Source organism: Echeneis naucrates, chromosome 4, assembly GCF_900963305.1.
Source record: "Echeneis naucrates chromosome 4, fEcheNa1.1, whole genome shotgun sequence".
In the NCBI taxonomy this organism is placed as follows: Eukaryota; Metazoa; Chordata; class Actinopteri; order Carangiformes; family Echeneidae; genus Echeneis; species Echeneis naucrates.
Window position 1 is genome coordinate 6,295,758 of NC_042514.1, and position 15,994 is coordinate 6,311,751.

The following is a 15,994-nucleotide window of genomic DNA, read 5'->3' on the forward strand; positions in this document are numbered from 1 at the left end:
GTGTTGCTGCCATCTATCTTCAACAGGGTGCAACAAAAAGTCAAACGGACATTTGAAGTGTCATGTTTATTTGTAAAGGCACATTTCATTGTGAACTCATTCCCCTCCATTAAATATCTTCCAACTGTATGTGTGTATGTGTGTGTGTGTATATATATATACACACCTATATGGAACATGAGCAGTAGGTTTGAGGATTAAAATCTATCTAAAATAAAATCATCATCATAAAAAGATGAACTCTGTGCTGACACCACATAACCTCTGAAAATTTTAAATAACCGCGCCACACTATTTTTTCCCGATGAACATCCAAAATGATTTACAAAATTATTCCATGACCTTACGACCTTACGTTTTTGTTTTTTTTTTTTTATTTCGATTCAATTCCTCCATCTTTAGGGAGCGTCAATATATTAAGAAACCTTTGGATCATTAAAAAAATGAATAATAATAAATCACTGTATTAGCCTCGGAATAATTGGTATCTTAGTGATTACAATGAAAATTTATCAAAGTGTGACTATGCATGTGCTCTACATCCTTCCCTTTCTATCCTTTCTTCTGCTGCTACAGGAAGGATGAGGTGAGAAATACGGCTCCAAAGTCCTCCATACTTGTCAAGGTCCATCACGTCATAAGACACAGGGTGCTCGTGAGAGAGAAACTTCTTCTGGAGGTGATCGTCCACCATCTCCTCCACAGCATTCAAACCAATCTGAGCAGGGATCTCCTCTTCTTCTGCCAGCAGCACTGTGAAGATCAGAAAAGTGTCCTTGTAGGCAGCGTTCTCGTGGTCACAGTAGCGATAGAAAATGAGCGTGGAACCTGGAGGCAGCTCCTCAAATCGGTGAATGACAGCCACGGGTATGCCTCCCTCAAAAGCGCCCTGCAGCTCTCTGTCGATGTCCAATTTCACCTGATCACTGGCGTGGCTGGCTTTGCTACTTCCATTGATGTGGAGGACCGAGGTGTTGAAGGTAGAAGAGAAGGCAGAGGCCATGCCCCGAGCCAGGCACTGAAGCGTCTTCTCAGCTCTGAAGCCGGCAGTGAGGATGAGGCTCACTGGCTCTGTGGGCTGAGCCGTGACAAGGTGCCTCTTCAGGTGGATCCTGCTCCTTTTCCATAGCTCAGCACGCTGGTTTGGGAACTCAGTCTCAACTTTTTCTATGTGATTCAGGAATCTGACAGCCGCATCGTTTTTCTGAGGTGAAAACTCAGGGGGAGGGCTTCGTAGCCACAGGTAGGCGATTAATCCTATTAGCACTGCCGCAACAAAGTATGTTCCTACGGACAGAGGACATGTTTTATCTTAACCAGCATTTTAAGCAATTCTTAAGTTATTTATGATTATCGCACTACATAATACATGATGTTAATGGATTAGTATCTTTTTTTTTTTTAAGATTCACTGAGATATACTTCCAACCATCATAATACCAAACACATCATGAAAAAAAAGGACAAGATTACCTATTTGGTTATTTATTTTCTTTGTAGCTATGGCTTCAGGGGTCTCTTGCATGTTAAAGCCGATGTTTTCAATTTCCTTTTCCCTGTCCTCTGTCTTTCCTTCACGTGGCGATGCTTTCTGTCGGGGACTTGTGGTTTCCTGTTCACTGTTTTGGAGAGCTGAAGCCTCATGATGTTCAGAGTCTCTTCTGACATCTAGCCAGTAGAGGGGGATAAATCAAAAAGACATCTGAGCAATACATAATCCCACACCAATTTCTCAATGCTTGTGATTTGCAGGTATCACTGAGGTTTTTAACCATACCATTGATCAACCTGTCCCTTGACTTCCATTTGGAAATCTCACCTTCTGGAGTCACATCCTCTTTCTTTGGGGTCGTGCAAAGACTAGTATCATGATTTATGATATCAGTCTGTCCATCCACAGCCTGTCCACCCGCAGCCTGTCCACCCTCAGTCTGTCCACCCTCAGTCTGTCCACCCTCAGTCTGTCCACCCTCAGTCTGTCCACCCACAGCCTGTCCACCCACAGCCTGTCCACCCTCAGTCTGTCCATCCACAGCCTGTCCACCCTCAGTCTGTCTATCCACAGCCTGTCCATCATCAGTCTGTCCGTCCACAGTTGTGGTCTGGCCCTCATGAGATGATGAAGAAACATCTGGAGGAGGTATCTTGGTATCTCCAGCTGGACCCCTGTCTGTTATAAAAACAGGTTAACACGTGTTATTAGACTTTTTAAATGCAAACTTTTAGATTCCTACTAGATTACAACTGAGACCAATGACACAGACTATACTATGACACAGACACTATACAAATTTCCTCTGAAGTGAGTCACTAAAACTGACCTGGCTCTTTAAAACTGCTGGTGTAGTGAAAAAGAACATCTAAAACACTTGAACAGAAAAAGTAATTGATAACCTCACCTTCCACTTCTTGACTCTCATTTTTTATAGTCTCTTTAATGTTAGCACCATCAGTGACATGCAGCTCTTTTTGGGGCAATGAAGAAACGTCTGGAGGAGGTATCTTGGTATCTCCAGCTGGACCCATGTCTGTTATAAAAACAGGTAAACATGTGTTATTAGGCTTTTTAATGAGGCAAATGACACTGATTGACACTATAGCAATATCCTCCAAATTGAGTTACTAAAACTGCCCTGGCTCTTTGAAAACTGCTGATATAATGAAAAAGAAGACTTGAAAAGGGCCAATAACTGGAAATCTCACCTTCCCCTGGAGGTGTTATCCTGCTATCTCCAGGTGGATCACTGCCTGTTACAAAAACAGGTAAACATGTATCGTTAGACTTCCCATCACATCTCATTATTTATACTGTTTATCCGTCAGGGTCGTTTGGGGGGTGCTGGAGCCAGCTGACATTGAGCAAGAGCACAGTACATCCTGGACAAGTCCCCAGTCTATCACACACACAGAGATGAACAACCATTCACACTCAAGTTCATGCCTATGGGGGATTTAAAGTCACCAGCCAACCAAAACACACATATCTTCGTTCTGTGGGACTTTGGACTGTTAGGAAACGCTGCTAACCATCACACCACCGAGCCATCCCCTCTTCCATATTCAATCCTCATTTTTTGTGGCGTCTCTAAGGTTAGCCTCATGATTTTAATCATTGTTCTATTTATCATAAGCCCTGGTCTGGTCTTCAGGGTGTGTGATGAAGATACATTAGTAGGGGTAATCATGAATACTCCAGCTGAACTTCAGGTGATCACAGATGATCAAGCTGTGTCACATTTACCTGATGACTTCATTCTATTTAATTTACTTTTAACGTCTGGCAGCTCTGTAGTTTTAACATTGCTTCTATAGCATCTCTTTTGTCCTTAGGTAAGAAAAACGTTCATAAATATAAGTTATTCTATTCTTTAATTTCACCATTCAATTGCTGTTTTATTAGTTTACCAGTTCCATGTCTGTGATACCAGATTCAGAAGCTGTGTGATTCTTACCTGAAGGTCTCTCCGCCATTTTTTTGCCCATAGGATGCGACTTTAATCGAGTTGAATCACTGGACTGTTAAAGGCTGTAGGAGACAGATGTGACAGTGAAGTAACCGCCTCGTATGCATTTATTAATCTTGCCTTGACTGTCATCACATGTTCAGAGTCCAAGCTAATGTTGCAAAACTACTTGTGCACCTATCAAGTCCGACCAGGCTGAAAAACAGAGTCCATTTACACACACTGCGTTTCTGAAGACTTTAAACTCAGTTCTCTGGCAGCATATAAACACTGAGCCAGGCTTAAATTGTGAAGGGAAAAAAAAACCTGCTCAGCGAAAATGAAACCACCACCGTGCGTCATATATGGACTGTTAGTTAGCCAACTAGCTAGCAGGTTAAATGACAGTGAGCAATGTTCACCGCCGGTTACCAAAGCCATGCGGCTGTTTATCCTGTGACACAGCCTTCGTTTAACTTAACTAACTATCCTTTAACTGAGTATTCGTGATTGTTCCTACCAGACGTGTGTTTAATGGAATCGCCTCCATAAAAATTAGCCATGACCCGCTTCCTGAATTTTCGATCAAAGCTTCCGGGCTGACTCTTCAGTTCCGCCCTTGTTTCCATGGAAACCACTTCCGGACCTCACAGACGTCCGGTAACTAAATGCTCCCCTTTCCGATCACAGGGCATGCTGCTCGTCGACTTGCAATTTAATTTTGTGTGTGTGTGTGTGTGTGTGTGTCGCTCTTGGACGGGTTAGATTAAATGGATTCCAATGTTTCTGAAGAGAGGGGGACTCGGCCCGTGAGACGATCGGCCAGACTGACATCGGGTAAAGGTGAGCGAAGGGGCGGTGATGACAGTTGGTTAGCTTTAGCGCTCGGAGCTAACTTACTGACTTTACCCCTCACAAAGTTTAATCACGAAATGTCTCGAGTTGCTGTTTCGACCAAAGTTAACTGGCTCTTTTGCAGTCGACTCGGGGGCCTTTGGTTTAACATTCAGCCTACAGTAGTTGGGGACACTTTCGCTTTCTTTTCTTTCTTCCCGCTCTTCGGTGTTGATTACTTGGCCAAATAAAGCGCATGCATTCCACGTAGAGCCGTTAGTTAGCCAGCTAACAAACATGTTAACAGTTTAGTAAGGTTTCTCGCAAGTAAGCAAATCCATACCTGACTTTATTCCGTACCAAAGTTTTTTTTTTTTTTTAACTGTAACTCTGATGACACATCGTCAGTACATGAGTACATGAGCGGAACTTTCGGTCTTGTCCGTGTTTCTATAGAATTCCCTTCCGGGTGGCGAGCACTGACAACGTGTCTAAAGGAAACGCCTGTTGTAACATTCATTTTCGGTATTGCCAATTATTGTCGGCCAAATATAGTTGAATGACGCTGATGGGCCTCCAGCCAACTGCGTGCAAAACAGTTTCATTATCCAAGCTCCATTCAACAGGGATCACCAGCGACACCTACTGCAGCACATCATGTTGGGCAGCTAAAATCATGCTGTTATCTGGAATCCAGCACTCAAAACAAACTGGTGACGTACAGGTCACTTGATTTCAAAAATTTACAACGCATGATAACCGGTTTTATTAAGCTGACACACCACTCCTTACTCTGTGTGTGTCTCAGCTTCAGAGGTCCTTCCAACGTGGCTTGTTTGAGTTGAGTTGTATATAAGGCTTTAGTTTTGTAATTAAATCACCTTAGACAATAAACAAAGTCATATGTTGAAAGTGAGCAAACTGCTTGGAATGGCAGTTTGGTGAGCCTCAGCACTCGTGCAAATTGACCAGAGTTCACCAAGTTTAATCTTGGACATTGTATTTAGGCTACAGTGCCTGAGGACATTCACACATTCTATATTTTTTTTTTCTTATTCTTCCTTCAGCAGTGAAATTGGAGGTAACCCCCAGGGGTCCTCTAAAGAGGACAAAAAAGCGCTCAGTAAATGAAATTACAGTTGCAGCTGTTAATGGTTCCCGGGATAAAGAAAATGACTCAGAAGATGAAGGTAGGATTCTCCAGTTTGCACTGATTGCTCTAATTATGACAGACAGCACTTCTCTGCTATGCTTGCCCACTTTGAACAACAGCAACTTTATATTCCTGCTTCACAGAGTCACCCAGGAAGAAGAGGTGGCAAGAGAAAGGAGAGGAGGTTGGCCAGAGTGGTGATGAAAGTGACATGGAGGTACAGGAGTCAGCTGAGGATAAGGAGGACAGTCAAGAGCTGGAAATGGATATGGAAGGAGAGGGTTCCCCTCGTGGGAAACATCCACCTGATATTTGCTTAGGTAATGCCCATTCCTTACTTATTAAATCATAGAGAATTTTTCATGAATTACATGAACAATCAAACATTTATATAAAAAGAAAGTTCTAACATTTCAAAAGCTAAGCCAACATTGTCTTTTTTTTCTTGCAATACGACTGATAAGAAGGGTACATGTTTCACTTAGAAAATTTGATGCTGTTGAACTCCGTTTTCATGGGGTTTGCCAGTGTCAGATTGAATCACTGGCATTTTGGTTTCATTTGGTTTCTGTTTGAAACAGAAGCTGCTGGAGATGTGAGATTATCCCCTCTTTTCGTGGTTCACAAACACAGCAAGCCTGGGAGCAATGCAAATAAGGATGCTAATTGGATTCAGCCCAAGACAGGTAGGACAATGGAATGCTGCTGCAGGTGAATGATTACATCAAGAGATTATATCATGCTTGTACTAATCTGATTTCATTGTTTTCAGTGAAAACATTAACCACAGAATCTGCAGCCCCCACCAAATCTGATATGGAAAGCAGATCACTGACAAACACACATCATGACCGAACCCGAACCATGGATGATTATAAGGCCACAATGAAGGCCAAACTCATGAGCAGTGGTATAGTTTTTGTTCAAATATATTTAAATCAAGAAAATCACATTAAGAACATTTTATAATAGGTTTACATTAAAAAAGTAATAAATTAAGATAAATAAAATTAAGTAATAAAGTAATAAATTCTTCCTCATCTTTAGCGACGTCCACAGCTAACCACATTCCTCCAAAAGTGTATCCAACCCTGAAGGGGCAAACACAGCTGCATTCGAACAACAATCAATTTCCAAAACGATCAGAGTACAAGAAACCAGGTATTGCACCCTACACTGAACTTTGACGGGATTGACAGCAGCTAATGCAGCTATCGGATTTTTGAAATTGAGTTAATGAGATTTTGACTTACAGATAAAGTGACAAAGAAAACTGCTAACACCAGGACAAGCACTGGGTATTTTTCCAGAGGTAAGATAGTTATTTTGATAACATTATTTTGATATGCATGGATACTTTCTCTGATTTTCTAAATCCTTTAAATGCATTACATTAAATTGTGCGATTTCAGGAAACGTAAGCTGTTTGGTGATCCTGCTGCTGCTCGTCTCTGCTGCCTTACTGACATACAAGAAAATCCTTCAAAGGGGTGCAGGTCATGTGGGCAATGTATCCAGGGATTTGGAAAGGAAGCTGGATTACTTTGAAAGTCACTTCCCCCTTTTTGAGTCTCAGTTCCCCAGTCAGCGGCCCGATTTGTGGACAAGAAGCAAGATACACCTGGGGAGGCATCTCAAAACAGCCCAGCCCACAGAGCCAGTGAGTTTGATCCTCACTGCTGGCAGCAAGGCCAACAAGACGCTGCGCTGCCTGGCCAGCCGTCTGGCATCATCTTTCTCATCTGCCCTCAACGGCTCTGTCCTCCACATTGACGGAGCCAGCAAAGGCAGCCAGAACAGTGATGAAGTGAAGCTGTACATTGACAGCCAGCTGAAAGAAGCCTTTGAAGGGGATAAACCTGTGGCAGTCATTCATCACCTCGAAGAACTGCCTCCAGGCTCAACACTCATTTTTTATCGCTACTGTGACCACGAGAGTGCCGCATACAAGCAGGTGTTCTTGTTGTTTACTGTGCTGCTACCTCAAGACGAGATCAGCAGTGACAAGAGCCTCAAGGATGTGGAGGAGATGGTGCAGGATTATGTTAAGGAGAGACTGGTGGGCTCCAGCAGCCAAACGTCCTTCAATGACATGGACATTGACAAGTATGGTGGACTATGGAGCCGCATCTCCCACCTCATCTTGCCTGTGGTGTCTGAGGAGGAAGTAGAGCAGAAAGGATGCTGATGAACCAACGTGGCATCCCAGATGCAATCTGGCTTGGTACCATGCAGAAGATATGGAACAGTGAAGGAATATGAAAATATGTGTGCTGTTATATTTCCCATACAGACTTTATTTCAAATGACTGAACATTGTAACAGCACGCCTGTGTCAGAGATGAGATTACTCTGAAGCTGCAGTCACCTTTGGTTTGACGCAGAATCTTCCACAGTTTTTAAATGTGTGTATGTACAGATTTATAGAGCGATATTGAACTGGTGTTGCTTTACCTGTCCACTTCCAAAGAAGGGTATTTAGTGCTTGTGTAGATTCAACATCCATCCAACATACAGAGGCAATATAAAACAGTTGAGCAAGCAGTAAAACTGCTTATAATTGGACGTTACATGATGAACATGGATTAGGTCGGGTCCTTTTTAGGGACCAAATCCTTTTCCTTTTCTGTAATTTTTTTTTTTGCACCAAACCTCAACAGACAAGTGATGAGTTGCTTTAAATATCTGTTTAATCGCTCGTTGTGACCTTCATTTAGGTATGTCGCACACACAATTGGACTGGTTTTGCACTAAATATATTTTTTGTCAGTAATTAGCTGGCTTACCAGGATTACTGGCTTTTAATAGGGTAAATATTTTACATTCTTTTTTGGGAAGATGTATATTTGTAATAAATTGTTGTTTTTTTTCCTGAAATGGAATATATTTTGATGTGTGTGAGATTTGTTCTTCTCACCCCTGAAATGTACCCAAGATACTGTCAAAACTTCAAAACACAGCGGTTCTCATTTAGTGTCATAGATTTTTACAACAATTTTTACTAATATTATCACAAAATGTGCCTTCTAAGTCAAATAAGGAGAAAAGGAATACGCACCAAAACATTTAATCAATACTGTCTTGCAACAACAATGCCAGGACTGAAACTAGCGTTCTTGATGATTGATTTGAAGTTGTGACATCACTCATTCCTCTTATGTTTTTGTTGTAACATTAACTTGTGTTGTTCATATGAAGACCTGAATGTTTCCAATAAAGATTATTTTGATATCAGTTGAGTTCACCATCTTATTTCATTAGTTATTTTTGTTCCCTGTGTACATGTACACATTCACATTAATGTTAAAAATCAGTTCGGACATCAGCTGCGTGAAATAACTAACATTTCCTGTCCTGTTCATTTCAGTATTTTTGCAAAGGTGCGAAGAGATTACATGTTTAACAGAGCATTCTATGGCTAACAGGTCGACTTCATTTTGTCAGAAGTTCAGTGGTCGGGTGAGTCATCAGTCTGAGAGTTCACCAAGTCAAAATGTGTGATGATACAGAAGGATTTACAACTCTTATAAAGAATGGATGGTAAGGTAGATACATGTACTTTATTGATCCTAAACTAGGAAATTCTCATGACATCAGGACATCAGGATAATAATAATAAAAAATATAGATAATTGAAAATTATACACAATAAAAAGTATAAAAATGCAATGACACATAAGGTGCAATAGTTTTGTCTTTTTTTGTCTATTTTGTCTTTTGTTCCTCTGCGATTGCACAGGTTGATTTTTGTTATTTTGAAAATTACTTTAAACCTAAAGTATTCATGATACCTACTTAGATAAAAAACAACAGATTTTCCTATGAATTAAAACTTTAGTTGGTTTTATCCAGAATGTAAAATCTTTGTGGCCTGAATTCCAAGACCTCAGTGTTAAGAGCTCACAGTCAGTCCTTGTAACCAAGCCTTTGTAGTAAATTTTCCATGACTATAATACTTCCAAACAAACTTGTTCACATAGTTTTCATATTGTAATGAGTCCACAGGCAAAATCAATAAAATGAGAAATGAAGATTTACAGACAGGTAATTGTTATTATCAGCTGTAGTTTCACTATGTTAATTACAGTTTTACATTATCAATAATTTTGTCTAACCTTCAAAGAAATGTGTAGCAAAAACAAACTTTCCCTAACAACCAAACATGCCAATAGTGATCAGCAAAGTGAAGGCTAAGGCTCCAGTCATGATGATAGCTGAAACAGCAATAACAGCCATGTCTCCCGACTGGAGCTTCTCCTGAAATCAAGAGACGCAGTGGTTAGAAACAACACGGATACATTTTCACCGATGCAGATATTACATTCCCATGATTTAAACTGTTTCTCACCCTTTTTCCTTGATGCCACGTCTTATTTGCCACAATTTTGCATCCCTCTGAAACAAAAAAACAGAGAATGGTATTATTTTTGTATTTATAAGAATCCACGCTGTATTTTGTACATGACTGGTACTATATTACCAGCACTAAGACATTCACCTATTTTGCTTCCCAGTATCTTTTTTCCATGAATACTGAATACACAAACCCAGAGTGCACACAGTAAAATCCACGCGGTGTAAGCAACAATCACTTTTAGAAGCCAAGACCATCCCTCATGTGGCCTGCATCTGTTTCCCACCAAAACAGCAGCAAAGATGACAGCAACTGTGTGCAAAATAGATTTGGTTGAATAATCAACAGGAAATGGCAGCTACCTGAGGAGATGGTGTGATTTGTAACATGAACCTAAACCAATAAGATGATGTGTTGGGAGATGTGATTATTGACAATCCTGTCAAAAAATCCCACATCTGTATAGTAAAAATAACTATAAATTAAATGTCATATTTTCACAGTACAGTAACTGGTTACCATAGCAATAACATAAAGACGAGGGAAAGGAAAATACAACCAGGCTTGCTCAGCTGAAAAATCTCTTACGTTCATTAATTATTAACCTTTATTTCAGTTATTTAAGCATGACCAAACCTTGCGTGTAAACATGTCACATTGTGCTTTAGTAAGAGATATATTCACAGGAAAATTTCCCGGTTGGGAATTGCAACAATTAAGATATATCTGTATTTATGGGTGTTATTAGCTTGCTTTTGTTTCATTTCAATAAGCTAAGCTACGTGACTACAGCTGAGTACTTGTAGTAGCTATTCCCTTTCACCTGATAACACATGAAAGTGGTGGTCTTCTTTTCCAACTCATGGGAAGAATCCAAAAATGCGCATTTCCAAACATGTCACACTTGCGCTCTCAATACATTAAATAGCAAATCATCTAATGGTTAAAAATGTTTCGGCTGAGAATAAGAGTCTTACATGCAAAAATCTGATGGATGGCACAACACACTTTGGCGGCAACGTCACTGATTTTATATCTTGAAGTGAACAAAAGAGGAGACACAAAGAGAGCAGAGCATTAAGCGTTGATTTAACAGTCAAGTCAAATAAAAGCAGAAGGAGTGTTGAACTTACAGTTCATGACTGGGTTTAAATGGCAGGCAGTTGATCATCAACTCAATTATATTAATCCCTATTGCCACAAACAGAAGAACTGCAATAATAACCTGAGCACACAGAGGAGAAATATTCACAGACTGATACCCACAGGTTAAAAATCACCTTAATGCCACTGAGAAATATGAAAAGTGTTGTACACTGTTAATTATTACGTACATCATGCAAACCTTCCACAAACAGTATGGTCACAGCCATGATTTCAAGTACTGCACAAAAAGCCGACAATGTCATCTTCAACCCCTGTAGAAAAACAAACACAAGCTTTCAGCCGTCTCAACAAACCTGCATAAGTGATCTTGATGAAATGATTCTCTGGAAGCAACTGAAGATGTACATAAACTCAGGCGACCAATCCCTACAAACTCTGTGTAGCATTAACAGAAAGAACTACCACTGACAAAAATGCACACAATTTCACAGTACTACAAAGTGCATATCTGAAAGTTACACCACACCTAAACAACTGGCACAATTATATTATTTCTCTCTGCAGTTGACATTCAGAGTTTAAACCTTGTAGGACCTTTTATTATTAACAGCAGGGCCCACAATTTCATTGTCTCTGAGTTTCAATCAATTTACATTATAAGGATACAATATAAGGGGCGCGAGAAACACAATAACTCTTGCCTTACCTTATTTAGATAAAAAGGAAATTGGCTGAGGATGTTGACTGTATTTGCCAGTTCCTGCAGAGAGACAGAGTGAGAAAGCAATTCATCTCTTTGTATATTTAGATTTTTTTACAGCAATATCTTGCCATTCTACAATCTGGTAGGACTTGTGTGTAACTACATTTTCTAGGTGACATGAGTTTATAAATACCATACCATTTGCACCACCTTAATAGAAATGGAGACACATGTCAGAATAGGAACTACCTGATGATGAAACAAAGAGAAGTAATTATTTGTTTTAGGCCAGTTATATGTTTTTTCACTGGATCTAATATACCGAAGAGAAGAAGAACTGCTCATACTTACTTTTTGATATATTGAAATAGGAATAATTCCTGCGATAGTTTGATCTGTAATACTCGAAGCAGTACTTGGCTCCGTACTTGCAGCAGTACTTGGCTCCGTACTTGCAGCAGCACTTGGTGCCATACTTGCAGCAGCACTTGGCTCCGTACTTGCAGCAGTACTTGGCTCTGTACTTGCAGCAGCACTTGGCTCCGTACTTGTAGCAGTAGTTGGCTCCGTACTTGCAGCAGCACTTGGCTCCGTACTTGCAGCAGTAGTTGGCGCCGTACTTGCAGCAGTACTTGGCGCCGTACTTGCAGTAGTAGTTGGCGCCGTACTTGCAGCAGTAGTTGGCTGAGTAGGTGAGAGGACATCTATGTCCACTCCTTCCCAGAATGTCTCATAATACTTAACAAATGTGGCTCTGCAACAGATCAGACAGGAACATTTGTGAACAGAAATCACATAAAGTAAAACTGGAGTGGCTTTTTGGTTTGGTCTTTCAGTTTTTGAGGTAAGTCAAAGTGTATAATACTTGAAAAGAGACCTAAAAGTGATTTGTAGCTCTTGTCCTTCCGATGTCCAGTTAACATGCACAATAGATTTTCGTAGGTTGTTTGTTTGACCAACAGCAGAGTCCTGTGGGGAGTCAGAAAGTAACACATCATATCCATCAGGAAGCAAAATGAAACTTCACATATGAATTCACAAGTTTATTTAAACATACTAATATATATGTAAACATTTAAATAATGAATATTGACATACTAAGGAATAGAACTTACTGGTAATCCACTGCATGCCATGAGTACAGTCTGAGAAGGGTCAAGTGTGATGAATCGTCCAACAGGAGGCCCTTCATTGACCATGCCTGTCTCTCGAGCCTCCAACATAAATCCCATGAAAGTATCGTGCGTCTTGCTTCTAAGAATAACTGAAAGTTTTGAGGATTGACCAAGATGAAAGTGGAAGAACAGGAAATGAAACAGCCAAAGGAAGGAAATAAACTGTGAAATGCAGCAGAGGGTTATAGTGGCATCCAGGAAAAGGGGACACACAATCGGTCTACCTGTGATAGGCTCTCCCTTATTGCCAGGTATGTAGTCGAGCTCATATGGTGGAGTAGAGGTCTGAGCAGAAATAGGATGAGCTAATCTGTTCAGGTGCACAGGTGACATTGTTCCACATGACTCCAGGAAAGGAGCCTTATAATACCCGTGCACGCTTAAGATGAAGTAAAGGCAAACCAAAATCCACATTTGCATCTACAAAATAAGTGTGCAGCATCATCAGTAAACTGAAGGATGGATGACTGACTCAAGGTGAATAAACAGGAGCTGAGGAATTCATATATATCTTATTCCTTTCTTAGTATGAAAATTGAAATACTTAAACGAGCAATTGAGTTGAGGTGGTTACAGCTTCATAGGTGTTTATGAGTTTAGTTATGAGACATTTTATATTTACACAATGCTCTTCACCAAAAATACATGGAAACACTTTTTGATTTAGATCAGCTCTTCGTAACCATGAATTGTGTGTATAGTTGTTATTGTTGTTGTCAAATATAATTTTATTGGGCATAAACAACAACCAGGAAGAATTGGTCACATGGCTCTATTGACATTCAAACTTATAATTATAGCTATTTAACACATGAGTGGCACAAATGATCAACTAGATAATAACAGAAACTCTCCTCTTACCTTGAAATAAAGTATTTGTTGTCAAAATCCAGTGTCGCAAAACTTGAACTACATAAGATATCAGTCTGGACCTTTGGGCACCTTCTTCCAGGATGGTGAGGTATATATGGAGTTCCAGAGAACAACCCAGCTGAAACAATGAGGAAGTCAGAAAGGCTGAAACCTGCCCACATACCCAAAAGTAATTATTAACAAAATACAAATTCGCTTTAATTCTGGTCAGGCCAATGCTGAGCAATGCCAAGCATGGTTTCTTTAATCACAACAGCCTAGTTAAATCACATTTATTTTTGTCATGCAGAAGTTATCTAAAGCCACTTTTCAAGCAAAGTAGATCTAGACCTTATCTGGACAAACACTTAGCGAGAGTGACAAGCACTGAAAACTTTGAGACCGTCCACAGTCATTTATCTGTAATCAACAGATAATCCTAGAAAGGACACATAAATTAAAGTATTATGTCTAGGATTTTGAGATTAACACACACACACATATCAGTGCCTCATCGCAGAGAGAAGCTGAGAATTCAAACGAATTTTGTTTTTTTCAAACGTTTTTTATTCAAATTGACATGATTGTTGGATTTTGTTCCACACAAGAACCACCTGAAGGGAAAATGTGATAGTTTGTATTATTTTATCACTTAAAACACAAACACAAGTAACATTACAGCAATATATATATATATATATTAAGCTGTTTCAATTAACTACAATAACGTGTATAAAATGATGTCCAATTTGCTACAACAAAAATAATATATGATTTTATAACATACAATCATTATCTCTTTGAGGATATTTTTTATTGTGGCTCCACTTTACACTATTTTCACATGGTCATGAAAAATATTACCTGCTTTATGTAACTTTATCCCATGCGAGCTACAAAGGCTGAACACAGAGACATGCGTCCAACAATAAACAGCAAAATGCACATTTGAATTTAAATGCAGCTTGCAACAAACTGTAAAATATGAACCAACCAACCACCAACTTAATAATGCCACAATGCATTTTCAAAAGCACTGATGTACAAGCAAATGTAAGCAAAAGATGGAACTGGACAGCAACTAGTACAATGATCCATGGGAGATGAAGTTCTGCACCCTGACCTGCTGGTCCCTTTCTGGATTTTGCCAAGTTGAAAATCGATGAAGAATTGAGCTCAAATGCTTCCTAAATGTCACACCAACAAATGCATAAAAGACAGGGTTCAGGCAGCAGTGGGAAAAAGCAATGAGCCGGCACACATGGAACACATAGTCAAGGTGGATGCTCAACTTGCAATCATGAAACGGATTCACCAAATTGTCAGCCAGGATGGTTAAGAAAATAGTCACATTGTATGGCACCCAGCCAATAAAGAACACAGCCACAATACAGAAGACCAACTTAACTGCCCTGTTCTTTGTGTGGGATCTTGTTCTTGTTATTCTTCGCAGTATTTGGATGTAGCAGAAACCCATCACCACAAAAGCAGCCAAAAAGAAAATATTCTGTTGGATGATAGCTATAGCTTTCAATTGGATAGATTGGTATTCACAGCCCTGGGAGTGTGTATACTTGTGGGGGATCTGAACAACAGTGCTAAAGAGGAAGGAGGGCACGGCCACTCCAATGCTGATTACCCAAATCAACAAGGACAGAAGAATACTGTAGCTGAATTTCGGTGATCTCACATCAGAGAGAGGGTGGACCACAGCACGATATCTGTAGATGGTCATAGCGGCCAGGAAGAGGATGCTGCTGTAAAATCCAGTAGTGAAGATAAAAGTCACAATTTTGCAGTGGATCTCCGAAAACATCCATCCCTTGATGTGGTAAATGGCCCAAAAAGGAAGGCCGGAGGTGAAGATGAGATCAGAGATGGCCAGGTTGAGGATGAAAAGATTGGTTAGAGATTTAAGATTTTCGTACATAGCCAGGATAACAAGGACGAGGATGTTCCCCGTGAGGCTCAGTGTGATCACAACAGAGAAGAAAACAGGAACAGCGATGGAACCAAATACGACGACCTCTTGTTTTTCACAGACTTCATCGTCATAGTCTTCAACATATTCATAGTAGGTGCCATTAAAACTTTCATTCATTGCTCTTGAAGAGTGACTGGAAAAGAAATATAGCATCAGTACGAGCATTTCCCTGAGTTACTGTGACCATATTAGCTATTGCAGTGTATTATAGATTGACTATACATAAGGAACTGATGTTGAGGATGCTGCACGCAGTATGTTATGCTGGAGATCCTTTCTTGAGCAACAAATTGTGTCGCTAAGCAGAGAAAAAGGTACCTACCGTTTGAAGGGGCTGATATGTTGTTGGATATGGTGCCTTCTCTCAATGAAAGCCAGAAAGCAATAAA

The 15,994-nt window shown here is 40.1% G+C and overlaps 3 protein-coding genes across 8 annotated transcripts; 1 reads left to right on the forward strand and 2 right to left on the reverse strand.

Annotated features, from left to right (window-relative positions):
• Nucleotides 1–47: 47 nt before the first annotated feature.
• On the reverse strand, nt 48–4,157 carry LOC115041784 (torsin-1A-interacting protein 2-like). 3 transcript variants are annotated; one of them, XM_029499548.1, is made up of 7 exons: nt 3,964–4,132; nt 3,453–3,526; nt 2,704–2,748; nt 2,400–2,528; nt 1,778–2,170; nt 1,474–1,668; nt 48–1,287 (listed from the first exon to the last, which is right to left on the reverse strand). In XM_029499548.1, the coding sequence occupies exons 2-7, from the start codon at nt 3,481–3,483 to the stop codon at nt 524–526; spliced, it is 1,557 nt and encodes a 518-aa protein (XP_029355408.1). In that variant the 5' UTR covers nt 3,484–3,526; nt 3,964–4,132; the 3' UTR covers nt 48–523. The 3 variants fall into 3 exon arrangements, with proteins under 3 accessions (XP_029355408.1, XP_029355409.1, XP_029355410.1); XM_029499549.1 differs by having other exon boundaries at nt 1,820–2,170; nt 3,964–4,099; XM_029499550.1 differs by lacking the exon at nt 2,400–2,528 and having other exon boundaries at nt 3,964–4,157.
• On the forward strand, nt 4,075–8,651 carry LOC115041783 (torsin-1A-interacting protein 2-like). Of its 2 annotated transcripts, none has more exons than XM_029499547.1 (8): nt 4,075–4,286; nt 5,345–5,467; nt 5,574–5,750; nt 6,015–6,116; nt 6,203–6,340; nt 6,478–6,591; nt 6,686–6,742; nt 6,843–8,651. In XM_029499547.1, the coding sequence occupies exons 1-8, from the start codon at nt 4,214–4,216 to the stop codon at nt 7,616–7,618; spliced, it is 1,560 nt and encodes a 519-aa protein (XP_029355407.1). In that variant the 5' UTR covers nt 4,075–4,213; the 3' UTR covers nt 7,619–8,651. The 2 variants fall into 2 exon arrangements, with proteins under 2 accessions (XP_029355407.1, XP_029355406.1); XM_029499546.1 differs by having other exon boundaries at nt 4,076–4,286; nt 6,012–6,116.
• Nucleotides 8,652–9,001: 350 nt separating this feature from the next.
• xcr1a.1 (chemokine (C motif) receptor 1a, duplicate 1) lies at nt 9,002–15,967 on the reverse strand. 3 transcript variants are annotated; one of them, XM_029500040.1, is made up of 14 exons: nt 15,928–15,961; nt 13,631–13,760; nt 12,994–13,189; nt 12,710–12,858; nt 12,472–12,563; nt 11,946–12,348; nt 11,793–11,843; nt 11,598–11,651; nt 11,119–11,202; nt 10,918–11,009; nt 10,762–10,820; nt 9,929–10,096; nt 9,779–9,825; nt 9,002–9,687 (listed from the first exon to the last, which is right to left on the reverse strand). In XM_029500040.1, the coding sequence occupies exons 3-14, from the start codon at nt 13,187–13,189 to the stop codon at nt 9,580–9,582; spliced, it is 1,503 nt and encodes a 500-aa protein (XP_029355900.1). In that variant the 5' UTR covers nt 13,631–13,760; nt 15,928–15,961; the 3' UTR covers nt 9,002–9,579. The 3 variants fall into 3 exon arrangements, 2 of the variants coding, with proteins under 2 accessions (XP_029355900.1, XP_029355902.1); XR_003840657.1 differs by lacking the exons at nt 9,002–9,687; nt 9,779–9,825; nt 9,929–10,096; nt 10,762–10,820; nt 10,918–11,009 and having other exon boundaries at nt 11,135–11,202; nt 11,598–11,843; XM_029500042.1 differs by lacking the exons at nt 9,002–9,687; nt 9,779–9,825; nt 9,929–10,096; ... (8 more) ...; nt 12,994–13,189; nt 13,631–13,760 and adding an exon at nt 14,190–15,738 and having other exon boundaries at nt 15,928–15,967.
• Between the last annotated feature and the right edge of the window lie 27 nt (nt 15,968–15,994).